The sequence below is a fragment of the Mustela lutreola genome, chromosome X (genome assembly GCF_030435805.1).
Source record: "Mustela lutreola isolate mMusLut2 chromosome X, mMusLut2.pri, whole genome shotgun sequence".
Lineage (NCBI taxonomy): Eukaryota > Metazoa > Chordata > Mammalia > Carnivora > Mustelidae > Mustela > Mustela lutreola.
The window spans coordinates 15,803,127-15,823,763 of NC_081308.1; the positions used below are offsets into that span (position 1 = coordinate 15,803,127).

Below are 20,637 nucleotides of genomic sequence, written 5' to 3' on the forward strand. Positions count from 1 at the left end.
TTAGTACTGATAAACTCCCTACCACTCTGTCTCAAACACCTCTTCTGGGAATCCAGCACATTAAGACCCAGAACTCTGTAAGAGTACAGGTTTTGGTAATCAGAAGTGAGTCAAACACCCTACTACATAATGCCTAAAACCAATAATTAATGAGAGTGTTAAAGATCTAAATGCACAAAAGTTAAACACTGACAAAATTTTCAAGGCAAAAGGTAGTGAGTTAAAGATGAAATGTCTCCAGGGCACTAAGGGGTAAGGCATGCACAGCTCCATGATGACAGAGGAACAAAGAAATATGGGCACATCATTCACATTTCTAGAAAAAAAGTTCTAAGAGGTCAGTCTAAGAAATCAATTGTAAAAGCGTTTGAGACAGACACAGTGATGGAGGCGAATGATTAGAACAGTCGTCACAAAACGCCATGGCACGGTGAAGCTCAGATATACCGTTGGAGGACTCGGCAGCGGTGACAGTGGTCCCTGGGTCCGGAGGGAGGGTGCTGGCTGCTAAACCTAGAGGAGGGGGTGGGGTATTTTCTGATTCACCTACACAGCAAAAAATCAGAGCAAAGAGAGGTAAAAGAAAAAAGTCCCAATTTCTGGTTGACTTTAGTTTCTAATTAGGAAATTAGAAAAAGTAACTGAAATGGGTTACAGACTTCCCAAAAAGCAAAAAGAAAAAAAATAATAAAGATATTCATTGACAAAAGGTTAAAAGCACAATACAGCAAAGTCAAACAACTGTACTACAGACAGAACCCATCTGTTCTCAGAAAGCTAGTATACAACTCCTGTGTAACAGAATGATAAGATCACAGAAAAGAAGACATTGACATAAGAGAAAGGCCACCCAGAGACTAGTAGCAGTCTGCACATTAAACACTTGAAAATTTAAAGATGAGTATGATCTGGAAAATGAAATAAACAAGTCACCTTGAAACAAAATTGAAAGAGCAACAAAAATGAATAATGAGGAGGGAAAACCGCTAGCCCCTTTGGGAGGGTAACCGCTACTTAGCCTTTCCAGGCCGCAGTACAGCAGTGACCTTAGTCTACTGCCATTTGACCTTCCCTGAAATCAGACTAATACTAGGCTTGCCAGGTATATCTGGTTAACCAGGCTCTGCATTCATTCCCTTCCCTTTTCTTTTGCTTTTCCTTAAAGCCCAGTTACTGTATTAACTGCTATTTGCTAGCAAAAAGCAAGCACAGACTCCCTTCATGAGAAATGCATACACAGGAAGCTTGGCATCACATCTGAAAAAGGTGCCTGCAGATGACTACAAAGCCTGGCCCAGATCTAACGGACGCCAGCCTGTGCCCATGATCTCCCACATGGGCCCTGCAATGCAGGGACAGCCCTATACTCACCATCACGACCTCCAGGTCCGTTGGCCAGTGAAGCTCCCCACGAGCATTTCTTCTTTAGCTCCAGTTGCTGCGTGCGCTCCAGGGACCGGCGCATCATCGCCTCCAGCCGCTCCTGCCCAGTTCACGCAAGGGAGAGCCACATAACCACCCAGCCCCGCTGTGCTGCTGTGCTTCAGGGCTCAGGCTGAGTCACCAAATGAGGCTCTCAGGGCTCGGCATCCAAAACCCAGGCCCACGTGCTCTCCACTACACTAGCGAGATCTTAGTGGGTGGAGAGTAAACAATGAAGCTAGTGCTGGCTCCCAGCCCCAGGGAATAGGCTGCTGCAGCAGCCAGGCCTTGATTTGTTTAAGAATAATGCCAGACAAGCATTAACTCCTTCAGGCCTGTCTCAAGTACCATTTTGCTTCATTGACTAGAACTGGAATTGTGCTCTGGAACCAAGGGCATTCTCTCTAGTAGAAAGGCATGAAGCCTTTGAGATTTGAAAAAATTTAAATTAAACTATAACTTGAATTTATATAGCCCTAAGCACAAATTTTGGGGGTAATAAATGGCTTTGAGATCTATTTTACCAGGCCTCATTTTCATCTTAGAACTTTTTTTTTCTTTTTTTTTTAAAGGATTTTTTTTTAAAGATTTTATTTATTTATTTGACAGAGAGAAATCACAAGTAGACGGAGAGGCAGGCAGAGAGAGAGAGGGAAGCAGGCTCCCCGCTGAGCAGAGAGCCCGATGCGGGGCTCGATCCCAGGACCCTGGGATCATGACCTGAGCCAAAGGCAGAGGCTTTAACCCACTGAGCCACCCAGGCACCCCATCTTAGAACTTCTTAAAGGGGAATCCATTTTTTCTACATTGTAACATTTTCTTGCTGCATAGTATTCTGGGAAAAATGCAACATATTTCAAGATTTAAGAGACAAGAGTAGAGAACTGCCTGGCCATAAAATAAAGGATCTATCCATTCTCAAGGGGAGGGGAGGAAGAACTAAACAGTTTTCAGCCAGAGGAGAAAAGAGCAAAAACCAGGCTTCTCCCTTACCAGAGCATTTATTAAAAGCACTCTCCTGTGTTAATCAAATTGTTGTTTTCATAAAGTTGGGTCTGAATGCTGGCAAATACTTCCTTGGCAATGGAGTGAAGCTGTTCTAATTTTGCATTCCCCACCACCCCAATGACACTGCAAATACCAAATCCTCTCCCTGCCTCTACTGGACAAGGTCTGAAGCAAGGTAAACAGGTACATGATGATGCCCTTTTGCCAAACTTCATAAAACCCAGCCCCGAGGTGCTCTAGGAAATGGGGTCATCCTAGCCCAACTCCAAAACAAAAAGATAAATATTTTCTCATGGCGTGAATAAAAAGTAAGCAAAATTAATTTGATTAAGTTGATTCACAACTTAAGAATCAGGGAACTGCTCCTTTATTTCACTTATAAGAAACACAGAAAGGGGGGCACCTGGGTGGCTCAGTGGGTTAAAGCCTCTGCCTTTGGCTCAGGTCATGATCCCAGGGTCCTGGGATCGAGCCCCGCATTGGGCTCTCTGCTCAGCGAGGAGCCTGCTTCCTCCTCTCTCTCTGCCTGCCTCTCTGCCTACTTGTGATCTCTGTCTGTCAAATAAATAAATAAAACCTTAAAAAAAAAAAAGGAAACATAGAAAGGTCACTCAGGAGGTATCTGCATCTACCTCTTTTGTCTAGACCAGGGGAATGGGATGAGCATTACCCACATCTTGGCTTCCTCTGCATAATTTTTCTCTGAATAGCACTTTGCTAAGAGATGGCCTCTCCAGGGACCTCTGAGTAGAAAGGGGATTTTTTTTTTCTCCTGTAAATCTCAGGTTTTTATTTGCTCTAGTTTTTGGCTGAGACTCCACAATCATGAGTGTGCATTTCCTAGCAAAGTCCTGTCCTCATGACCCTGGCCCATTAAATTCTGACACCCAACCCCCGGGGCCTACTCAAGAAAAGTTGGTGCTTTGGAGGAACTAGAACTTTTTAACTATTCAATACTTGAAGTACAGTCACTTGAGACAGGGGCTGAAAGGTATTTCAATTATATGGATTTAACATAAAATATTTAACCAGTGACCTAATTTAAGTGTTAAAACCTTTTACCTAAGAGTGAATTCAGTATTGAGTGGGTTATGGGAGATTTCCTACATGCTTAAAGGACCTCACAAGAAAGTCATTTATCAGGAGACCAATGACAACAAATAACACCAAGACTTGCCAGCCAAACTTAACACTGAGCAGCTATATAGGGGTATAATTACAAGGGAATGCTCACCCAAATCCAGACTTGCCACTAGACTGTTCAGTTACCTTAAAAACAACAAATGAACAAAACTTCTACCATCTACCTCCAACCTGCTGAGCTGCTCCAAATTCCACTGTTCCAGATACATTCCTTTGAATCATAAGCAGGCTTATGAAAATGAAGCTATCCCTGAATGAGGACACAATCACTCTGTGTCACACAGAGATGATGAAAAATAGGTGGTAACTGAGCTCTACAGTAAGGAAACTTAGGGAACCCAAATCATCAGAATGAGGTGATTCAAACATGTCAAAAATAAAACTGGTCCAGGGGTGCCTGGGTGGCTCAGCTGGTTAAGTGCTTGGCTTTGGCTCAGGTCATGATCGGAGGTCCTGGGATCGAGCCCCACAGTGGGCTCCCTGCTTAGCAGGGAGTCTGCTTCTCCCTCTCCCTCTGCCCCTCCCCTGCTTGTGCTTGTTCACACGCGTGCTCTCTCTCTTTTCTCTCTGTCTCTCTCCCCCTCAGATAAGTAAGTAAAATCTTAAAAACAAAACAGGTCAACTTCACTCTTGTTAGAGGTTAGTCCTATATAAGTCCCTATTACTCTGTGTGTGTGTGTGAGAGAGAGAGAGAGAGAGAGAGAGAGAGACAGAGACAGGAGGGGAATTTTTCTATTACTTCATTTGATGGAATGGGGAAAAGGGCACCTGGGTGGCTCAGTTGGTTAAATCTCTGATCCTGGTTTTGGCTTTGGCTAACATCATGATCTCAGGGTCATGGGATTGAGCCCTGTATCAGGCTGCACACTCAGTATTAAGTGTAGAGTCTGCTTGAGATTATTTCCCTTTCCCTCTCCCTCTGTCCCTCTGCCTGTTCATGCTCAGAAGCAAACTCTCTTTCTCTCAAATAAATAAATAAATAAAATATTTAATAAAATGGGGATGACATTACCTGTATCATCAGATCACTCAAGTCTATGAGACAATGACTAGCATAGTAAGTCCTTAACCAATACTAACTGAATCCAAACTCGTAAAGGAAAGTTATTAACAGAACAGTTTAAAGTAGTGATTCTCAAATCTGAGTGAGTTCACATCAGAATCCCCTGGAGTGCTTGTTAATAAACCAACTGCTAGACCCCACATGCAGAGTTTCTGATTCCACAGGTCTGGGATGGTACCTGCTAAGAATTTGCATTTCTGACAAGTTCCCAGGCAATGTGAATGCTGCTGGTCCTAGAACTCACTGTGAGAACCACTGGTTAGAGTAAAGACTGAGGATGAGAGAACATGCGAGAAAGTTCAGTCACACGAGAAGAACAGTAGTAAATGTTAGAGCCGCATGCCGCAGTAGAACAGTAGTAAATGTTAGAGCCTCATACTGCATTCGGAAATTCCTGCCAAATTCTTGCTCTCCTGAATATCATCACATGATCAATAGAGGATGGGGAAAGGGCAAGGCAGATTCTTGTCCTTAGAATGTCCTCTATTGGGTACAGCTTAGTGGAAGGAAAGAATGAGGGGACCTCACCCTTGACCCTTTAGCTCTGGCCCTAGATCTGCCTGGATGAACTCAGAGAAGAAGAATCAAGACCAAGGTGACTCATGGAGCTGGTCAAGGAGTATAAAAGGCCTCCAGGAAGGCCCAGCCTAGGCACTGTTGATGACCCAGAGAGCCATCTCTGGCCAGAGAGAGCTGGCTGTGCCTTTTCCTCTGCTGTTACTACATGTCTTCTTGAGAAAACAGTGTGGTGACAAGCCCCCAAGGGGTTTTCAGTAGGGCTCTGCAGTTCTTTCTCTTTACGAACAGATGTTGACACCTGGCCAGAAGGCCATATAGTCACCACAGCCCCATGCCAGACAATGCCCTCTAAGATCAGCTAGCTCTCAGTTTAGTGAAGTTCTGGCTTAGGTGAGTTTAGAAATTTTTCCTTTTTACACTCAGCCTAGTGGGTTTTGTTAGGTATCAAATAATAAGAGTTTGACAAGTATGAGATGAAGCTACTCTTTGAAAGAGGCCTTTCCTGGTTATCTGTTTAGCATGAGGAACATGGAGTTGGCTTCACCAAATCTCATTTCTCAGGGCCTCTAGTCAGGAATCTATACTCCCCCAATGGGAGAATGGGTGAGTACATTGTGTTGTCAGTCCTAACCGAAGCAAGTGACAAAAGTTTATTCTAAAAGTTTGATTCTTGGGAGCTGTGTGGCATGCAAGGATTAGAAGAACCCACCTAGACGAAAAAGCAGCCTTTACTGAGAAAATGAGTTCAAGGTCAGTTTCTCAAGCAGACCCTGGACATCCCCTTCCCCAGAACAGGCCTGACCAGCTTTGAGCCCTTGCAGTCCTCAAGATCTCTAGAAGCCAGGCTGTTTGTGGTGGCCACTTCTGTACTGGCAGACAGTAAGTCTCCTGGCTCAATTCTGGGGCTAACTCACACAGATGTGAGGAATTATAAAAAGCAACATCATGGCAACTATAAGGACATGGAACCAGGACAGGGCAAGGAAGGAGGTGTGGAATCAACAGGTCTTTTATAAGATCCTAGTAACTGCCCCAGAGAGGTACGACTTGGCAGGCAACCCAAGCAATTTCCAATAAGCTACAGAAGCAAAATGGGCTGCAATGGAATGAACCATTCCTGCAGAGGCTTCTATCTGGTTGACAGAGACAGAACATGACAAGAACAAGAAAAGACTGGAGAATCTACACAGCCACGTGCCAAGTAGTCAGTAGCCCTGCCAAAGATTTCTAGTGAAACAGGAGGGCAAATGCAGGATTTTCCTTTGGAAATGCAGGTTTTCCCCTGCAGGGTAGACCTATCCGTCCTCTCCAAAGATCACACACAAGAATGCCAAACAGGTCTCATCACTAGCAGAAGTGCTGACATGATGTGGTTAACAGGCTGTCAGGTGTGTGGGAAGTCCCTAACCTCCACCTGGGACTCTGGGGACCCCCAAGTGGGAGCAGTGGCAGAGGAAGTCTGCTGTTTCCTTGTGTTGCTACACAACCACCGGAGGCCCAGACTCTCAGTCCTGCCCCGCTGTGTCTGGGGAGAAGAGAGAAGCAAGCCTGGCTTGTATGTGTAGTGACTAAAGGTCAGGCAGTATCTCCCATTCCCCATTATCATCCATGTTAAGAGTGAAAGGAAGCACACAAAGCAAACAGAAAATTATCCTGAAGTGCAACCATTAGAGATTCAGCCAAAGTCACTGAAGGGAATCTAACATTTTTTTTTTAATTTAAAGATTTTATTTATTTATTTGAGAGAAAGACAGAGAGAGAGGAGAGATCACAAGTAGGCAGAGAAGCGGGGGAGTGGGTGGGAGAAGCGGGCCCCCTGCTGAGCAGAGAGCCTGATGTGGGACTCAAACCCAAGACCCTGAGATCATGACCTGAGCTGAAGGCAGAGGCTTAACCCCCTAGGCCACCCAGTCGCCCCAGAATCTAACATTTCTGAACACTACTCTGTGCAAGGTGTTTTCCTGAACTTTTACAGAAGTCACTTCCTTTCATCCTTATGACCACCTCCGTTTTGGACTGAAGAGACTGAGTTAGACGGTTATGAGGAGCTAGGTGATTTGTTCCTGGCTACCAACTGCCCAGGAGTAGAGCTGGGATTTGCAGAGAGAGCAGATGAATCCATGGAGTTGTCAAGCTATAGCCAGCAATGGTGAATTGGGGCTAAGACCCTTGAAATGACTTTCATTTGCCAAGAGGAACAAAGCAATGACCATTTAAACGAGTGCTTTGTGGATAAAGATGGGTCTAATTGTGTGTGTGTGTGCTCACGTGTGCACACATGTGCACATATTCGTGGTTTTTTTTTTTTCATTTAAAAAAGAGGAAGGGGTGAAAGATGTATAGTTATAAACCATACAGATATGTGAAAAGATACCAAATCTATACAAATGTCTCTGAATCCTATGGAGCTGGTGATGAATAAACGTCTATACTATTTATCCTAAATGATGAGTCATTATACCTTATGAATAAAAAATGATCATCACCTGATACAAGGCTATGATTACATCCTTAAAATATATTTGTTAAGAAAATCTATACCCAAATATGTTTTCTAAATATATTTTCAAAGTTTAGTAATAAAGGACTCTGCAGTGGTAATAACATTCTGTTTCTTTTTTAAAAGGTAACTGTAGAGAAAGGATGATTAAAGCAAGGAACTGCATTAAAATTTAAATATACTAGCATGTTTGTATTTGAAAGCAGACTGTTTGCTGTGAGTAAGAGGGCCAAGATACCCTCTGCCCCCACTTCCCTTTCCCCAGCCCTTCACGCAGGCTACGTCACCAGGCCTCTATCCACCAGCCTCTCTGAGTCTCAAAGTCAGAGAGGGTTAGGTCTGGAACAGGCCCTGGAGACTGCCAAGTTCAACCCCTCACTTCAGAGATAAACAAATCAAGCAAATACCCAGACAGGCCAAATGGCTTGTTCAAGCTCCCAGAGCAAATTAACACCTGAGTTGAATGGTTAAGTCTCTTCATTCTTAGTCCAGGGCTGCTTTCAATAGACTGCGTCTTGCTGCCGAGGGAAGGCAGGTTGAGGCACCAGGGAGAAGGCTCAATAGTAAATTCTCTCACATCCCAGACCTGCGCAGGCCACTCAGTGGCCCTTGAGCACCAGGCCATGTGGAAGCTGCTGCAATGGCTTGAAGGTCCTGGAAGCTTACCTCCTCCTCCCGGAGCTTCTGCTTCCTCTTCTCCTCCACAGCTGCCCTCTTCTGGTCCTCCCGCTGCCGCTGCTCTTCCAGTTTCCGCCATCGCTCTTCAATTTGCTTTTCATACTGGAGCTTTGCTCTTTTCTGTTTCTCCAGGATCTGCTGCTCCCGGGCAGCTGGGGGAAGGAAAGCAGAAGAGAGGTATCATTACCAGAGCACCCCATGCGATTTGGGTTAGCCAAAATGCAGAAACAAGAGCGAGACAGAAAAGCCCAGTGGGATTCTAGGCCACAGAGACTGAGATGAAGGGCTCTGGCATCTCTGCCACCGCCTGGGTGATGCTGGCCATGCGAACCACATCATCTCTCTGCCTGGATTTCCTCTGCTGTGAGGCGGGGACCCTCACGTCTGCAAACTCACAGTGTGGTAAAGATTAAATGAGGCCATGCATGGAAAGTGCACGGCACACAATTGCTCTTGCTATCGCTGAGTCAGAGCCACCACAATGGCTAAGCCATACCCTAGGCTGGCCAATGAGTTCAAAGAGTAGAGCCAGTGAAAATCACAATGACTGTACACGTACCATTGCAAGGGCACAAACTCATGATATTCCCCTCAAGACATTTCCTAAGGACCATCTACCTGGTGGTGTCAGGGAAGGGTTACCTGTAAAACAGCGTGTGAACCAACTGGCAGTGGGCAGTCAAGAAGAACCTGAAAACTCATTTGTGTCAATTCAGAGGGGAAACCACGATTTACCTACATCACAGTATCCTGTGAGGAACACATCATACTTATCCATCTATAGTTTGCAAGAGCTAAGAAAGCCTTTCTCAACTGGGTTTCCCGTCCTAAAAGAGAAAATGTCTTAATTGCTAATTTTCTCAGTTCTGAGGTTGGCCCTTCTAGATGCCCTGGAAAGAGCCTGTGTGAGTGCACGTAGTGGTTGCCTGAGGAGGTGGGGGCAGTGAGGAGATGGCAGCAGTTTCTTGTTATTCACCATCTTACCTAGAGCCCTTAGCAGAGTATCTAGAACATAGCAGAGGTTCCATGCTTGCTAAGTGAGTAAATGAACTATTCTGAGAATTAAATAACAATTGCGAACATGCCAAAGTGTCGATTTGCTCCCCAGTGCTCCATGTTCATCTAGCAATTATTCTAGCTCTCTTTCCATCCAGTCATCAATTTCTAAGGATTTTCAGAAAAGACACCACCACATCTCTACTCCCTTGGACCTAAACAGCCAAAGGGCAGAACTTACCAAGACATTTTTCTCTTTCTTCTCGTCTTTCTTTAGCTAGTCTTTGTCTCTCATCAGATCTTAAAAATCCATCCATGCCTATAAAAAATAAAACATGATAAAATAGTTCTTCCCCGGGGCACAAGCGTCTGCCTTCAGTCTGGGTCATGATCCCAGGGTCCTGGGATCGAGTGCTGCATCAGGCTCTCTGCTTGGTGGGGAGGCTGTTTCTCCCTCTCCCACTCCCCCTGGTTGTGGTCTCTCTCACTGTGTCTCTGTCAAATAAATAAATAAAATCTTTAAAAAAAACCAAAACAAAACAAAACTCTTCTCTCTTTCCCTACCTACTGAGTGCCAGGGGCCACTGGTCCCGCACCCTGGGTCTGGCCACACACCATACATCATCCATAGCCACCATTTTACCCACAGAACCCTAATTAACCATTCCCCACCACACACACACACACACACATGCACACACGCACACGTGTGCAGTCAGCAGCCAGGCCCTGAGAGCTGAGGGGTGCCAACCACAACTTCCACACTCACCCACCAAGCTGTGCTGTTGTGACCCCAATGCCAATCCTGGAGAGCCATGCCCTTTCCCTCTGTCCCCAAGACTGGACCTAGAGTCAGAAAGTGCCAGGGAGGCCTGGGAGGGTGCAGAAAAGCCCACCATGTCTCCCCAAGCCTTGTTCCCAGGGGAGAGGAGAAGCACAAAAGTGGACACAATTATTACACAGACAATCAACGTTCTACTTTCTGAAGGGAGCCAACTGCTAAGCAACATGTACAAACTCCTTGGGTAAGTACTGAGAAACGCAACACTCAAGTTTGATTTTGGTTCTGCTAAATTTGCTCCAATGTCAATCTTAGTATTTTAGAATCAAGAAGAAGAAAGATAATATATTCCTGTTTGTCATTTAAATATCTACAACAAATAAAACGGGAAGATGGCAGCTCCCCTCACCACAAAATGTCTAGGAAACATCCCAGGAACTCCACATCTCCACCCATCTTCTACAGGATCATGAAGGGCTTTCTAAATCAAAGATCAAATGATCTTCATGGTCATTTTAGGATTACAAATAATTTACTGCACTCAGTCAGAATCAATCATTCATGAGCATTACTTATATAGTGTTCCAGCACAACATCTAGGAGAAATCAGTTTCTGTATTAGTACGACCAGACTCACTTTCATAGTCCCTGGGCCCTCCTTTCTGGTAGCATCACATGTTGACCTCTTTGTGTGCCCTACTGCCACAGTTACCTGCACCCCTTTGGGGAAGGTTCCTGTAACTGTGCAGGAGAAAGACCAGAGACTTGGACTTGGTATAGGCAGCAGGAATGCAGATAAGGATGGATGTGATAAACACTGGATTGTCACAACTCCCCATGGGCATCTGATTTTGGAAGTCTGGATTACATATCAGGAATATTAAAGTTCAAGAGAGAAGTACTAAAGAATCAACGTGGACTGTAAAAGCCATTACCCATATTTGTTTTAGTTAACTCTTAACCACAATACTACCAACATAAACATCATCAAGAATTTGAAGGCCCAACTTCTTAGCTCAGTCCTGGCTCCCTAGAGTCTGACCCCAAAGAGATCCCAAACTCTTCCCAACTTGACATCAGGTGTATTTCTTCCACACACCTTCCAGCTCAAAATACCCCTTCTCCCACACCCCAACACCTATTAAACCCCACCCACCTTCAAGACCCCACAGTTCCCCAGAACTCATGATGCTCTGTGGTTCCCATACGGTAAGCAGAAGATTAATTTCATTCTGCTTGGCTGCACAGTTCTCTGATTCAGTCTCCCTAGGAGGAGAGAGAGGCTATGGAGGCAAAGGTGGCTTATGTATGTCTAGGTCACCCCAGCTCCTGGTACTGCCCCTCAACAGTGCCCCTTAGGTGAACACACAATGCTCAAAGGCAAGCATGCAGTTGGTGGAAGGGAGACAAAACCCGGTTTTTCTTTTCTCTAAAACACCTTCAGGCTCTAGTGTCTACCTCAAGAGTTTGATTAATTAGAATTTACTCTGTGAAAAGTTACAAAGAGAAGCTTAGCTTCTCTGGACAGATGCTGGCTTCTGTTAGCACCCCTAGCAACCTGTCCATCCCAGCAGGACCAGAACCTTACTCTGTATTGCCCATGCCACCCTTCAGATATTAATGGGCCAGCCCTCTACCTGAGGTACAGCCTGACAACCAATGAAAGTGTTCTTCAAACAGAAGAAAAAAAACTGAGGGAAAAGGGCTAAGCACATTTGGAACTGGCCACATTACCCACACGCTTTATAAACACAAGTTGCTCTGTTCCAGGGATCTGCCTGATTTTAAGGCTGCCCCCTTGTGGGCACTTGTAAGAGTCACAACTACAAATAATTTCCCTTCATTGTCGCTCAGGGATGTCCTCAAGTGCTTCATCACACTAGGAGGTGACCCAGTTACTATGGATCAAATGCGCTTCTCAGATTTACTGGGCTCAATCACTTTATGATGTAGGTACTATTTTGACCCTCACAGGTACAAAAAGGAAGGCACTAAGAGGTTAATTAACTTGTCTGAAGTCACACCATCAGAAAGTGGAAAAGCCAGTTCCTACCCAAGAACACGACTCCAGCATCCACACTCTTAATTACTGCTCTCCTGCAAAGGAAGAAACGTAACAGCTTGTTCTTAGTGCCTGTGAAGAAAAAGCTGTAATCCAGTATCACACACAAGGAACAAATCCCACCCTTGTCCCTGGAATAAGCCTGCGAAGGTGGGGAGAGGTCCAAGTCCAATTCGTTAGGGATCAAGTAAGAACTACTGTGAGCCTCACACTGGCTGGCTTGCCGCAGATATGGCCACTACCCAGGCAGAGTAAATCTCTGCTTCCTCTTCAGACTGATACTTTGGAAATGTTTTAGAGAGGCCGATGCTGGGTGGGAAAGGGGGTTAGCCAGAGAATACTGGGAACAACCACAAAAAGCAATTCTGCTTTGGCCTCACTAAGGAGGGCGAAGCAACTCAAACAGTCCAACCTGGGTAACCTGGAGTGCCTGTACTGTCACACACAGCCACGAGCCATGTGCGCTACTTCAGTTGAAAATAATCAAAATTAAATGGAATTAGGGGAGCCTGGCTGGCTCAGTCGGAAGAGCCTGTGACTCCTGATTGCACGGATTGTGAGTTCGAGCCTCACACTGGGTGTAGAGATCACTACAATTTAGAGATCAATAAAATAAATAAATAAACTTTAAAAATTAAATGCATTAAAAGTTCAGCTCCTCAGCACACTGGCCACATTTCAGACACCCACTAGTCACATGAGGCTGGTGGCTGGCTACCTTACTGGATAGCAGTGGAAGAGAAAGAGAAGTCCGGCAGCTCCCTCCTGTGGTTCTCTTCCTTCACATGTAGCTGCTCTGGGACACGTGTGGATAAGGAAGATGTCATAGTTCACTCGAGGTTGAGTTTTGCTGGGTGAGTAAGGCTAAAGCAGGGCCTCATTCCTCAACACAGTGTTGGCCTCTCCTGATTACAAGAAGAGTCAGGCAACTGTTTCTAAAATATCCATTTGAAAAGAAGTCAAATAATTAACTCATATCTCCAACTTCCATCTTGTGACTTTCCATGATCCTCCAGGAGCCCCTGCTGAGAAGCACTGGGCTTATCCCAGGGTAGGGCACAAACCAGACCACCCCTATTTGTTATGGGCCATGGACTTAACCAGTTAATTACCACGAGTGCAACACAGCCAGAGGAATCGAGGTAGACCATGATTAATACATGAACATTAACAATACCAAGAGACTTCCAGTATACTTAAAGGGTTAATGCTCAATTTTGTTCCTAAAGTTAGCCTTCTTTCTGTATGGCCTGAAATCCTCAAGTATTTAATTTTCCTACCCAACCAATCATCCTTTTTTCATTTTACCTCATACTGTATGCATACCTTTGTCTCTCTTTTATTAAACCAGAGACCCAATTTTATGTTTGAACTCCATGAGAAGAGATGGAGAATAGATCTGTGCTTGTCAGGGGGTAGGGAAGAGGGGCAGAAGGGAAGTGGGTGGCTATAAAAGGGTATCATGGGGGCACCTGGGTGGCTCAGTGGGTTAAGCCGCTGCCTTCGGCTCAGGTCATGATCTTAGAGTCCTGGGATCGAGCCCCGCATCCGGCTCTCTGCTCAGCAGGGTGCCTGCTTCCTCCTCTCTCTCTGCCTGCTTGTGATCTCTCTCCGTCAAGTAAATAAATAAATAAATAAATCTTAAAAAATAAAAAAGGGGGGGCATCATGAAGGATCGTTGTGGTAATGGAAATGTCCTCTATCTTGACTGTATCAGTATCACCACTCTGGCTGGGACAGTTAGTGCTGCAAGCTAGTACTATTGGGGGAAATTGGGTAAAGGGTACATGGGATCTTTCTATAGTATCACTTATAAGTACATGTGAATCTACAATGACCTCAAAATAGAAAGTTTAATTAAAAAACAATATGGTCGGGCACCTGGGTGGCTCAGTTGGTTGGATGACTGCCTTCAGCTCAGGTCATGATCCCGGAGTCCTGGGATCACGTCCTGCATCAGGCTCCCAGCTTCATGGGGAGTCTGCTTCTCCTTCTGACCTTCTCCCCTCTCATGTTCTCTCTCACTCTCTCTCTCCCTCAAATAAATAAAAATCTTTAAAAAAAAAAAAAAAAACAAAAACCAATATGGTCCTGGGGTGAAGCCCTAGAGGAGAACCAAAGACAGAGAAAGTAAAAGACACCCTCCCAGAGGTGTCCCACCCAGGAGAAGGACAAGCGGTACACATGTCAGAGCCAAGCTTCCCCATTCCTGATGAAGTAATGCTTCCCAGGACAACAGCATGCAGGTAACGTGCACTACTGAAATGGAGGCCTTTTTCTGGACAACTCATCCCATGGAAATGAGAATGAAACAGGGATAGTAAGCGTAACAACTATTTTATGTTAATAGAACAGCATAAGATTTCATTCTTCACTGATGTGCTCCTGCTTGGAGTAACTTCCCGTTATCCTCTCAGGTGTAAATGGGGTGACCTCTTACTGCTGGATGGCACCCCCAGAGCTTATAACAGTGGGGTGAGCCACTGACTCAGTTCCAGGTGAGGCTGATGCTGTTGGTCCACAGTCCACAACTTGAGAACTGTTATTCTAGACTAAACTGACTTTAGAGGACAGAGCCCTGCCTGTGGCTCCTCTGCAGATGTCCAGAACCCAGGGGAATGTGTCAAAAAGTGGGATGGAAGGAATGCAGAGAGATGATTGATCACCTGCCTGTACCCCACACTCCTCTCCATATGCTATGATCTGGGCTTGTTCATTTGCCCCTTGCCCTCTAAGCTCTTATCTCTGAATCTCCAGTACCTTGTACATGGTACTCAAATACTTACTGAATGAATAGGCCATGAATATTATGTCCCACTGATCAAAACCTCTCCATTTGTAGAGCACTTAAACCTTTTTATCAGGGCACCTGGGTGGCTCAGTGGTTTAAAGCCTCTGCCTGGGGCGCCTGGGTGGCTCAGTGGGTTAAGCCGCTGCCTTCGGCTCAGGTCATGATCTCAGGGTCCTGGGATCGAGTCCCGCATCGGGCTCTCTGCTCAGCGGGGGGCCTGCTTCCTCTCTCTCTCTCTCTCTGCCTGCCTCTCCATCTGCTTGTGATCTCTCTCTGTCAAATAAATAAATAAAATCTTTAAAAAAAAAAAAAAAAAAAAAAAAATAAAGCCTCTGCCTTTGGCTCAGATCATGATCCCAGGGTCCTGGGATTGAGCCCCCCATTGGGCTCTCTGCTCAGCGGGGAGCCTGATTCCCTCTCACTTTCTGCCTGCCTCTCTGTCTACTTGTGATCTCTTCAAATAAATAAACTCCAAAAAAACCCCACCCATTTTTAAGAGTAATGTCTATGTAAACCAGTAACATTTTGAAGCATCTATGTAGCTGTTATATTGCTGGAATTGGGGCAAGGAGTACAAAGCTAAAGAAAGGAAAGCAACTTTTCCCACTGCTCCCCATGCTCCCCCAAAGGCTAAAACAAATCTTTCCTCTGAATTCCATCAGTGCTCTACCTCTCTCAGTTCTTTTCCCTCTTTAATTTGAATTGGGGTCCCTCTCTCATTCATGGTCCTCAACCACAGGAAACTCTACCCTCCATACCGTCCCCCTTTTCCAGCCCATCTATCAGGATATAAGGTTCTTTCTTTCTTTTTTTAAATTTTATTTTTAAGTAATCTCTACACCCAATGTGGGACTTGAATTTAAACCCTGAGAATTGCATGTTCTACCAACTAAACCAGCCAGACACACGGATACAAGCTTCTTTTTTTTTTTTTAAGATTTTTTATTTATTCATTTGACAGAGATCACAAGTAGGCAGAGAAGCAGGCAGAGAGGAGGAAGCAGGCCCCCTGCCGAGCAGAGAGCCTGATGTGGAGCTCGATCCCAGGACATGACCTGAGCCGAGGGCAGAGGCTTTAACCCACTGAGCCACACAGGTGCCCCCCCACAAGCTTCTTAAGGGAAAGGCCCACATCCCATTTCTTCCCGTAGCCCCGAGGGCCTAGCATAGTATTCCGTAGATATTAAGAAATTAATAAATGCTGAGTTCACAAGCACCTACAGTATGCCAGCCTGGAGGGGATATTAAAACAAACATTTCCTTATTTCCTACGTTCCTATGACAGCATCAGGACAAGGACATCACTCTTGTGGCCTCTGTATGACATGACCCACTTATTTAAACTTGCGAAGCCTCCGTTTCCCATAGTTTAAAGGGATACAGAATGTTAGCTCTGGGGACTCACCCTCTTAAAACACAACCCTGTGCTGTGAGAAGGCCAAGTTAAACAGCAGGTGTCAGGGAAGGCTCCGACCGGCAGAGCTACCACCAACTGTCAGCCTCTGAGTGTGCCATCCTGGCCCTCCAGTAAAGGCCCTCAGTAAAGATATCAAGTGAAAACCACCCAGTCAACCCCAGGCAACACACAGAACCCTGAGAAAGAAGGCAACATTATAAACTGCTCAGTCTTGGTGTAGTTTGTTTCACAGCAATATATCCAGAAAACCAGTCCACTGATCAACCAAAAGCAAACAAGCAGCAGTTTCTGATCACTCAGTATATGGGACCCAGACTATGCACCGTCCTAGACTCCTCAGCCTCATGGGCTCACCAACCCTGGACCTCAGGACCACATGTCATGCTTCTCAGGCAGAATTTAGTGATGGCTCATGTAGTTCCCTCACTCAGTAAGCCCCGGAAGCTGCTGCTGTCACTGCCTCCAACAGAAGAGCGCCCATACATAGCACCAGCTGAAAAGGAACACTAGCACCTTGACATTGACTAGGCTAGTCCAGGAAACATGACCAGAAGACAAAGTAGTTAAGGCCCTGTGGCATGCACTCTGAAAAGGGAAGGCGACAATGGATGAACTGTTTGCCCTTCTTTTTACCAGTTACTGCTCTGAGTCACTGGGATTCGTAACCTCCCTGGACATGGCCTGGGATCGAAGCACCACCAGCTGTGTTCAGTTGCAAGGCCTTGGTCAGCTTGACGATGCATCACCTTTTATTTCCTTTCCTTTCCTTTCCTTCCCTTCCCTTGCTCACATACCTTTCCTCTCACTTAGTTCCCAGGGAGCAGACTCCTCAATAAAGTGCTGGTAGGTATAAAAGAGAAGGAGAAACTATACATGAATATTCATAGCAGCATTATTCTTAATAGCCACAAAGTAGAAACAACCCAAATGTCCATCACTATTGAATGGATAAATAAAAGACGGTATGTCCATATAATGAAATATTATTCAGTCATAAAAAAAGGAATGAAGGAGATGATAGGCTGTTAATGAGTGCAGGATTTCTTTTAGGGGTGATGGAAACGTTCCAGTTTTAAATAGTAATGATGGTTGTACAATATTTTGAATGTACTAAAACCCACTAAAGTTTACACTCCCAAATGGTAACTGTTATGGTAATTATATGGCAATAATACAATTTTGCAAGAAGAAAAAAAAATTAAAACCATATTATGGAGGGCTCCACAACAAGATTTAAAATCCACAGCCTGGAGCATCTGAGTGGCTCAGTTGGTTAAGCATCTGTCTTCACCTCAGGTCATGATTACAGGGTCCTGGGATCAAGTTCTGCATTGGGCTCTCTGCCCAGCAGGGGATCTGCTTCTCCCTCTCCCTCTGCCCTTCTCCCTGCTCATACTTTTTTCTCTCTTCCCTCTCAAAATAAATAAATAAAATCTTCAAAAATTAAAATAAAATCCAGAGCCTAATTAATCTCATCTATGGCCTTCATTCAAGTCTCCCAAGTTACTGCTTTTACTTTTTCCTCTCAAATATCCAAATGATGTATTTGGTTCCAACAAAGCAGTTTCCATACAATGAGAACGAATGTAGTTCATTTGAGTATGTAAAAATCATATATATGTGTGTATATATGTACATACATACATACCCTTGTAAAGTATCTGTTGCACAATCTCAAGATCTTTGTTATATTTTATAAAACTGGGGAGAAAAAAAATCAATGTAAGTTGAAAGAAAAAGAAGTATGCCTGCTATTTGTTCAAAAGGGGGGAAGGAATGAAAAAAATACCCAATAAATGATAAATGTTATGATCAACAGTTATGATAACATAAACTGATGTACAGGAAGAACTTTCCATTATGATAAATGGTCATTAAATACTAGTGGCTATTATTTTTAGGGGGCGTTATTTTTGAGATTGAAAAAATGGAGACTCAGAAATTCAAGTGAACCACCCAATGTCACATTAAGTGGGAGGATTCTCATTATCTCTCTGACCCTTAATTCACTGTGATTTTTCCTAGACTCTCCTGCAGGATCAGATTCAAATCAATGAAGGGCAGGAAGGTGAAAATTCCAGGAAGGGGTAATGGTGTATGCGAAAATACGCTAGAAAATAATAGTTAAAGCCTGAAACCTCATTGAATTTCAATCCTCCTAGTCTAAACTGAAAATCAATTGACAGAATCTAGAACCTTTTTCATCTTTGCATGAGGGTATTGTTTTTGTCCAGGAAGCATCACATATTCTTAGTTTATATTTTTCAATTAAAGTCTCAGAAACAATTACAATCCCATAGGGTCACTAAACTTTCTATTTAAATTTCTTTCAATGCGGAACTAAATCTCAATTCTCAGTAGGTCCTGTCAGCATTCATCTGTACTTTAGGATGACTGCTTTAATGCAGTGGACTGTAATGAAAACCAATAGCACTAACAGTTGAAGAAGATTCTTGTCTGGCAACCAGATATTTTTCCAAAATGAAATTCATATCCATTAAAGGCACTCTGAGAATAATAAATCAACTCTTACACTGTTAAAATCAGGGCTTAATCATACCTGTGTACAATGCACAAAAAAAAATCCCCAAAAAGTAAATTTAATAATGTATGAACGGCATGTTCGAGATCTCAAATCATGGAATATCAGGTGAAAGAGCTCTCAGGGGCCCAATTCAATCCTCTACTTGCTGTGAGCAAAGAGGGAGTGAGCCAACAGAGATGGGGGGTTTGATCCCTTTCCTCCACCAGAAAGAGAACTATCTTTATCCTCTTTTTTTAAATTATTTTTTATAAATTAATTTATTTATTTTCAGAAAAACAGTATTCATTGTTTTTGCACCACACCCAGTGCTCCATGCAATCTGTGCCCTCCATAATACCCACCACCCGGTACCCCAACCTCCCACCCGCCGCCACTTCAAACCCCTCAGATTGTTTTTCGGAGTCCATAGTCTCTCATGGTTCACCTCCCCTTCCAATTTCTCCCAACTCCCTTCTCCTCTCTAACTCCCCCTGTCCTCCACGCTATTTGTTATCCTCTTTGCTTCTTTCATCTACCCTTCTGACATGCTGGATGAATTTCTTGGGCTTTTGTTATACAAATGGAGAATGCAGATAAAAAGGGTTTCAGGAGTCTAAGAAGTGAATCAGCTTTGATTATCAGACAATGGAAAGAGAAGGAAACCTATAAGAGGGAACAAAAGAGAAAAGGAAATAAGAGGTGGGCAGGGGAGCCAGAAGCTCTGTTAAGGCTGCCTCTGAGTACAGTTCTGCCTGGGAGCTGAACACAGGGTTTCAAGAAACTCCTGAAATGTATCGTATGTGTGTGTTAACACTGGGAGCCAGAGGAATAGGCAAAGAGCTGCTGGTTAGAATCTGCTAATCTCCAGCAAATATCTGAATTGCTTTTAATCTCTTTTGGTTACTGAGTTTTCTTTGGCTATCACATGAGCTTCTGGTATTTATTTGGGATATTTATTTTAGAAACAAATACCTAGGGAGGAGCTAACCTCAGGGGAATCAAGGGTTATAGAGCTCCTTTGGTGGCCATTAATTCCATTTTCAGTCTCTGATAATAGCAGAACTTCCACTGCAATTTGTGTCTTCTAAAGATACCACTTCTCCCCATAGCTTAATAATTCACCTGAGAATTTCGGGGCAAACACTAATCCAGTGATTCTCAAGCTTTAACACACAGAAGAATCCCCTAGAAGGCTTGTGAAAAACAAATTGCTGGGCTCCACCTCCAGAGCTTCTGATTCAGTAGGGCTTGAGAGGTCTGGGAATCTGCAGTTCTTTTAAAGATTTTTATTTTATTTTTTAGAGAGAGAGAGAGAGAGAGAGATCACAAGTAGGCAGAGGCAGGCAGAGAGAGAGGAGGAAGCAGGCTCCCCGCTGAACAGAGAGCCTGATGCGGGGCTCGATCCCAGAACCCTGAGATCATGACCTGAGCCAAAGGCAGCGGCCCAACCCACTGAGCCACCTAGGCACCCTGGTATCTGCAGTTCTAAAAAGTTCCAAGGTGATGCTAATGTCACTGGTTTGGGGACCTCACTTTGAGAACCACTGATGCAATCCATTACCTTCTGAACTGGTTTAAATTCTATTTTCAGTCGTAAGAAAAAGTCACTATTACTACCCAGTTAACTGCTTTCAACATGTCTCTTTTTTAAGAATGATGTCATAATTTATACTTTCGAAGGAGGCAGGGCTGGAACTATCTTTTATGTTCAATAGCTACTGACTTACTAGTAT

The 20,637-nt window shown here is 44.2% G+C and overlaps 1 protein-coding gene across 23 annotated transcripts in view; it reads right to left on the reverse strand.

Moving 5' to 3' along the window:
- The window catches only part of MAP7D2 (MAP7 domain containing 2), a 97,642-nt gene that overhangs the window by 34,759 nt on the left and 42,246 nt on the right, over positions 1-20,637 (reverse strand). For 10 of the 23 annotated variants that reach the window (XM_059157865.1, XM_059157864.1, XM_059157876.1 and 7 more), the window contains 4 exons: positions 9,571-9,648; positions 8,322-8,485; positions 1,372-1,483; positions 448-546 (listed from right to left, as the gene is read on the reverse strand). In XM_059157865.1, the coding sequence (XP_059013848.1) occupies positions 448-546; positions 1,372-1,483; positions 8,322-8,485; positions 9,571-9,648 (453 nt within the window). The remainder of the gene's footprint in view (positions 1-447; positions 547-1,371; positions 1,484-8,321; positions 8,486-9,570; positions 9,649-20,637) is intronic. The other 13 variants (XM_059157879.1, XM_059157868.1, XM_059157886.1 and 10 more) reach the window with 2 other exon arrangements.